The sequence below is a fragment of the Musa acuminata genome, unplaced genomic scaffold, assembly GCF_036884655.1.
Source record: "Musa acuminata AAA Group cultivar baxijiao unplaced genomic scaffold, Cavendish_Baxijiao_AAA HiC_scaffold_1137, whole genome shotgun sequence".
Lineage (NCBI taxonomy): Eukaryota > Viridiplantae > Streptophyta > Magnoliopsida > Zingiberales > Musaceae > Musa > Musa acuminata.
Window position 1 is genome coordinate 2,135,001 of NW_027021349.1, and position 8,060 is coordinate 2,143,060.

Genomic DNA, 8,060 nt, shown 5'->3' on the forward strand with positions numbered 1-8,060 from the left:
CTGTGCGCTCACTATTTGACCGTGTTCATCTAATTCGGGATGCAGTCTTAATCTTTAAGGAAACATAATTACACTGAGAATGTGTTTGGTGCACTACTAAATCAAACTAAATGTTTTTTTCCGACACCTCATCGCCTTACAATGAAAACTTCAGAAGATCATCTTCAGTTTAACTATTAGTTCTCTTACATAAGAAATCATAAATCCATCAAACTAGCAACCCACATGTATAAAGAAAATAAGAACACCAAACATGATATATAAAACATACAAGTACTATAGTCAACAAAAGGCATCATAGTGACATTTTCACTTGCAAAACTTCCATAAACTTACACAATAGCTTGTCAGTGGGAAGGAACAAACCATCCCATATCTAATTGTCAAAACTTGTTCTCTCCTATCTGGCATGGGCATAGCGGAAAGATGAGTTTTATGAATTCGTCAAAATTCATGCTGGATTTTGAGGATTCACCGTATGTGAAATCTCAAGGGTTTTTATTATTAAGAAAAAAAGGCCTCTAAGCCCAAATTGCATTTCAATTTTCGTGTGTGCGCGCATGACAAACCTGATTTCCTACTCTGTAATGATTGTTCGATGGATCAAGTCTAGCATGTAAGACTTGGATCTAAACCATAAATATAGACTTGGCAAAAATCCAAGGACCTGTCTTTCATTGTTTCTGAAACCCTATTGGCTAGATTTACCACGTGTGGCAGACTTGGTCTACCAAAGGTTTTCCAATTGAGGATTGATTGCAGGGAATTATTAACTATGTTATCTAGGGATCCCACAGTATGTTATTATCTAAATAAGATGTTTCCTATTGATTGCTTTGACAAATAATTAAGCAATTTATTCATCCATGCATTTATATCTGTACAAAAAAAAGTCATTCGATCATTCATCCTCCCATGTATCACATTCATTCTTCCTTTGGTACAATAAGAACGACTAAGAATCATTTGATTGGTGGAAAGTTTGCAGTTCCGATACTGAAATTACCAAAGAATTAGAATGAGTTTCTTACATAAGAAAACATAAGGCTACAAAAGAATTATACAGGAAGCTTGCAAACACCCTATTAGAGTGTTTTGGTTCTTTCTCTATAAAATAAAAATAGCTTATTAGAGTGATGTCAGTGTCTTTCCACTTTCAAAACTAAAATCAAATATACAAAGAACAGCGGGCCTGTTTTGTGATTCTTGTGTCCGCAATATGTAAAGAAACTCATCCGCAGTCTTAACCATCTGCTTGTAGACATTGATTCATAGATATCACTTCAAACCTCCAACCAAAATTCCAAGGCCTTGCATGCCCTATTTCTTTTAAAATTCCACAACCAGTTTATATAACCTGATCTAGTCAAAGATGGTAGGAGTCATATAGATTTCATAAATTTAATTATTGTTTTCCCTTTAATTCACGAATGACATTGAATCGTATAAGCAGTTCAATCAATTATATGAGTGTAGATAATAGTAGGTTTGGTTCAATAAGATTCAGGAGGGATTTTCCAGTATAAGAAAGAAAGAATTCCTAATTCCAAACCATAAATGACTTGTTCTATCGAATAGGAATAGAACCACCAACCCAAATTCCAAGGCCTTGCATGCCCTATTTCTTTTAAAATTCCACAACCAATTTATATAACCTGATCTAGTCAAAGATGGGTAGGAGTCATATAGATTTCATAAATTTAATTATTGTTTTCCCTTTAATTCACGAATGACATTGAATCGTATAAGCAGTTCAATCAATTATATGAGTGTAGATAATAGTAGGTTTGGTTCAATAAGATTCAGGAGGGATTTTCCAGTATAAGAAAGAAAGAATTCCTAATTCCAAACCATAAATGACTTGTTCTATGAATAGGAATATAACCATCAACCTGATCTCCGGCAAAATCGACGATTCCCGAATAGTTTTTGGGCACCAAATCAATGCCGGTGCTGAAACGGTACGCCGGCTTCGACACCTGAAAAACCGAGTACAAGAACGCGAGTATGGAGATCGCCAACAGGTACCTGCAACACCAAGAAACCCAGCTCCTATCAGTTCAACACGAAACCATAAACCCAGGCCGACCCCGTCCGAGATGGGCCAGGTCGGAAGCGGCACCTGTACTCCTCGTAGCGCTCGAAGTTCTTCCAGTCGCCGTGCCTGTTGGAGGCACAGACTACGAAGGCGAAGAGCGAGAAGACGAGAGCGAGGGGACGGAGCACCACAGCGCTCCTTTCCAACAGGCCCTTCCCCCTCCACCAGGCTAACACGGCCAACGCCACCGCGGCGGGTTTGGTAGCGGAAGGCGCGGCGCTCGTCGGGGCGTTCTCGGGGTCGATCTCTGTGGATGGAGCCATTGGTGTGGGGTGGTTACCGTCGGCGTCGCCGTGAGCTACCAGAGTAAGAGAGGGCGGGGAGCGCGGCGACGGACGGTTAATGGCGAAAGCGATGGCGGGCACATATAAAGAACTAACTATATAGGAATTTTTTGGATATAAGTCTATAATAGTATCGGAAATCCAAAACAGCAAATGCCCAAATAAAATTACAAATTATTTTTTTTGGAAATACTTAAGCTTCCAAATTAAAATATAAATAATAAGAAGAAATATTTTTTTGGTAATAACTCCTGAATAAAAATTTTAGATCTATACAATGGTATCGGATTGGTTCTATATGAATCCAATAAGCAATTCGACCTAGAATATTAGGTATTTGTGAACGTATCATATTCAATTATTAGTCGAACTTGACCATATTAATTAACAAGATTATTATTATTATTTATTTAATAAAATTATTTTTTGATACTAAATAATGGTAATATCCCCTGAATCAAAATTTTAGATATATTAATGTTATCGTATTGGATGCCTACTAATTTGATACGATCAAATTTGGTCACTAATTTCACTTGGTGAAATTGATCTGATCTATCTTATTTCACTTAAAGTTAGAAAATACATGTATCCCATATTTTATTTCAATCAAAGATTATATCGAGTGTGCGTATGCAAAAATCTCTCTAACGATCGAGTGTGTACTCGTTTATTCGTCGAGGACATTAAAATTCTTTAAGAAAGTCATTATTTTCTTTTGTAAGTTTGGATTATAGAAATACCTAAAATTTATATAGTGTCAATCATGTAATTACAAATTTAATGAGAGAATATTCTTTTTAAGTGTCATGATGCGGTAGCATGTCCAAAGGCTTTTGTCATCTTTGATAGTTGATGTTCAATGTCTAATAGGTATTGATTGAATTTTAAGTGTGACGTTCCGATTGATCGAAAATAATATTCATTTAAAGACCTTGATCACTATTCCTAATGATTAAGTAGTGTTTTGTTTTTTGTTTTTTTTACTATGGAAAGATCCATCATGCATAAGAGAGATGTTCTGAATTTGGTTGCTTATGTTGAGCGCTTCAAATTTTTTTTATCTTTGGAAGTGTTGAAGTTTTAAATTACCTTTATTCCCTAGGCATGTGCATCACACTAGCATGAAGTTAGTTGATTTTTTCTAAGACATATTATCCATAAATGATTAGCCTCTTTTATTTACAAAGCGCTAGTCTATTTTATATACAAAAGGTTAGTCTCTTCGTAACCTTGCAACATCCAATAAAGACCTATAGAAGAGAAAGATTAGTGAATAAAACATTTGTTACAATATCAAAGCATAACTATCATGCAAGTATAATCAAGAAAATATTTTGTTTGACAAGTGAAATAGATGTATTTTGCGCTCAAAACTATTGCACGAGAAAGGGTACAAGGTTAGTTTGTTGTGCACAAAGTTCCAATACTCGTTATTAGCTTGCATAAAGAGTCAATGATATTCTCTTTCACTTATGCCTTTAACATTTTTATCGAACAATTTATAAACGCTCCAACTCCTCGCTTGTTTCATCTTTAGTCTTCCTTGAGCTGCAATGCACCTTCTAACTCTTCGCTAGTCTATTGACATAATAACTGAATGGTATCAATCTTTAATTTATTAATGATTCTAACTCTGATATAGGGTCAATCAAGTTATAATGATCTTATCTGATTTCTACGTATCCTTTCAATGAAGTAAGATTACTTTCATTGTTTCTTGCTAGTTCTTTGGAATATTTATATTAAATACATGTTAAAGCTTTAACAAGCACTATCTTATATATAATATAAAAATTTTAAGGCATTCTCATTTCCAAAATTTGCCCAAGCAATCACTCCAAATAGGTTCACCTCACCTCTACTTTTTGATGTCGCTCTATTATAAGATAAAGTAGATAAACTATTTTAAGTAGAATCAATTATTACTAGTAAAAATTTAATAATTGTTATCTTCTTCTAAGTACCCTTCGTAGGAACTTTAAGAGTGCACAAGCTACTTTGTTATATATCGAAGAGAATGAAATACTTAGTTTCAACCATTCATTCAAAAGTTGAGGAGACAAATGTTATGTGAAAATTTTCCCTTCTTCCTTAAGGTATACTCTTTAGCAATGCACTAGCTACTTCTTCACCATCATTTTTGACTTGCACTTCTATAACGTAGAAAGTGTTTTCTTGTAGGAGTTCTTTTTATTTTTATTGAAGCAAATCTCTGATAAATCTAGTCATTCCTCTTGAGTTATACCTAGAAAAGTATACAATACCATTTGTTCCATATTCCATTCCTTGGCCGTCTATCGTCACATCCACTTGGAGTTCCCCCACCCTAAAGAAGTCTTTTGATATAGGACTTACAAAACTATTGGCCATCACCCTTTATCCTCTTCTTCCTCCGAGTGTCTATGGCTACATTTCTCATTTCCGAAGGCCCCTTCTCGACCAATGTGCTCTTCTTGCATTAGAGCAAGAGAATAATGATTATTTTAAAGTCTCATATATGTGGTATAATAAGGGTCTTTTATACCCATGGCTTAATAATTTATTTGTTAGTGATAGATGCCTGCAAACCAATCACGTGAGTGATGATACATATGACACAATACATACTCTTTTTACTTATTATTTATTTAATTTTTTTATTTTATGTTGTCTGTTGTATATATTGTGATGTCTATAGATTTGTGTAATAAGAATTAGATTGTGATAAAATCATGATAATGAGATCGATTCATCTTTAAATATAGACCCTAAATAATCTCGGTCATAGATTACTCGAGAGAAACATCAAGATAATCAAATAGACTGATATGTTATATACCCGTCTATATGATGGAGGTGGTTGGTCTTATAGTTACTCGTGTGGGGATACTAAAGTTCAATGCAAGTGCTCATTGGAGAATGAGTTTACTAATCGATTCGCTCATGGAATGCTAGATAGTTGATGATACCTCATTATTAGATAGTGATTTCATCGTCACAATGGTGTATCTAGTCCTTAGACTTAAATACCAAGGATGTTCTATATGAGTACTCCACTCTTTGACACTGGACTTATAGGCTTGAAAGTTTTAGATTTAGCATAACCGATCATCAAGAGTGGCAGCTAACCTAACGAGAGCAATTGAGTGTCGATAGAGGACCATCAGCTTTCAGTGTCATGAGAGAAATATCCTATGTATTCTTGCTCATGCAGATCCCTAGCTATAGTCATTCGAATTGAGAGAGAAAGAGTTCTTCGGGAGAATCCGATTAGAGTGAGACTTAAGTAGAAACTGTATATGGTATCTAGGATATTAGATAGATGAGAGATTATAGATATATGATAATTGAGGATAAATAGGTCTAGTGGATTGAATTCCCCTATATCATCTGGGGACTACGGCGTAGTGGCCTAGTACATCCGTAATCGATAAGTTGAGTGATTTATTATGGAGATAATAATTCACTAAGTCGAAAGGAGTTCTAACATGTATAACTAATGGCCAGCTCGATATTAGGCCTAGAGGGTCACACACATATGATAGGTGTTGCGACGAGTAGAGGTTCAGATATGAGATATCCATTGGAACCCCTATCTTATTGGATATCCAATAAGCTCCTGAATTATTGAATCTTATGGATAAGATCCAAGAAGAGTCGATGAGAGATTATTGGGTAGAAATCTACTAATCTAAGAGGTTTGGGTAGTTGATGGAGATCCAGTACCAAATAGAGCAGGATCCATTAGGTTTAAGTTGACAAGGACATATATAAATATGAGGGAACCAAAGGGGTCATAGACTAGACCCTTTTTTGCTGCCACCTCCTATACTCCTTTCTTCCTCTTCTCCTTAATCGATAGCCCTAGTTAAGGGGTGTGTGGATAGCAAGAAAGGTCGGTCTCTTCTTGATCATATGGTACACATAGAGAGAAGGATCATACAACGATTTGAGGAGCATCTTTGTCATATCTACCATGTGGATCACCACTAAAGAAGAGGATAGTTGACCTTCTTCATCTCCTCCCATAGGTTTATAGGTTTTTAGGGATATACGATCTCCCTAGATAATATATCTTTTATATATACGTAGTTTTTGATTTTACGAGTTTTTGTTCACCAATCTTTGCATGACGATGAGAAACTTTTTCTATAGGAAATCTGAGATTTTTATTTTTTGTTTTTCTACTATGCATGTGATGCTACCCCAAGTTTCCCAATAGTGGTATTAGAGCTAGGTTGTCCGTATGAAAGATTAGCTTTTAAACTCCATGTGTTATATTGAATTGCGTAGAATTATTTTTTCACGATTACTGTGATTTTTATCATAGTTTTGAAATCTAGATTGTACTCTTTTTCTCGTTATTGAGAGGTATTTAAGGGAGGTCTTTTGACATCAAAACAGTTGACGTAAAAGGGCAGAAAAGGGAAGCAATTGTTGTTGCCATATAGGTTGGCCAAAGCAGCCTTGCCCAAGAGCTCTCAAGGGAGCTCTTGGCCTGGCCACCTATAGCAGATTGAGAGCAGCCATGCTACTCTCAACTTAAGTAGGGAAGAGCCCCTACATTTAGGGATTCCTGGTTGCAAGGGGCACCTCTAGCGGCTAGGGTTTCCTAACCGCCTAGGAGACCTTGGCGGCCAAGATTCCTAGCCACATGGGGAAGCTAGCAGCCAAGGTTTCCTAGCTGCAGAAGAGTCCTTGGTGGCTAGGGTTTCCTATACATATAAGATAGCCCTGTGGCATAGGATTCTTGACCATAGGGGAGTCCCTAGCGGCTAAGGTTTCCTAATCATATAGGGGACTTCCTGCCATATGGGGCACCCTATGATAGGGTTCCTAAAATACTACATATAATTAATTAAATAATTTAAATAATTATTATTATCTAATAGTCCTATATGCTGATATGTACATGTGATGTGTAATGTAGATGGATGATCATAGACTGTGTGATATGTGTATATATGATGTGATTATTATTATTATTTGGGCTTGCAAGCCTCCATTTTATTTCTCATTTATTATCAGGCCTGCATACTTGTGATTACATTGTAATCACACAAGGAGGTACAGCAAGAGCATGGAAGTGACAATGGGACCCACGAGATCGAGATGGGCGCAATGCATGGAGATGCAACGAAACGCTAGGGGAACTGATGAAGACGAGATAAAGGATCACAAGGTATGGAAATGTGGTGATACACACATAGATCATGATGTAAGTGATTGAACCCATTGGCTCAGGCTTGATCACATTAGGTTGTAGTCTATGATTATCTAGTGTGATTGCTCATGTGATTTGTGATTGATTATACCCCTACTGGATATGTATATATATTTGTATGTGATATAGATATATATTAAATATGTATGTGTGTGACACATCATATAATAATATTAAGTCAGTAAGCGTGGGACAATTAAATTGACCCACATGGCCTTCCATCGTTATTAGGAGAAATTGATTCTCGACGTAAGTTGAGTTGGTCGAGTCCCTCGAGACTCACATATATTACGATTCGAGATCTTGCATATAACATAGAGATGTCACTAGTGACCTGAAGATATGACATGCTTGGTCGAGTCCCTCGAGGGCACATTGTCAAATCAAATTCATCTTGTAACAATGGTAATGACTTAACCAAATATCATGGTTGGTCGAGTCCCTTGAGGCTATGATGGTTCAGAGGTCGAAT

The 8,060-nt window shown here is 36.2% G+C and overlaps 1 protein-coding gene across 1 annotated transcript in view; it reads right to left on the reverse strand.

Annotated features, from left to right (window-relative positions):
- LOC135671020 (CASP-like protein 4B4) overlaps positions 1-2,498 on the reverse strand; it is a 2,934-nt gene extending 436 nt beyond the window's left edge. Inside the window, exons 1-2 of the mRNA XM_065178877.1 lie at positions 2,123-2,498; positions 1,893-2,028 (exon numbers count right to left, since the gene is read on the reverse strand). Of these exons, the coding sequence (XP_065034949.1) occupies positions 1,893-2,028; positions 2,123-2,361 (375 nt within the window). The 5' untranslated portion in view covers positions 2,362-2,498. The remainder of the gene's footprint in view (positions 1-1,892; positions 2,029-2,122) is intronic.
- Positions 2,499-8,060: the final 5,562 nt, after the last annotated feature.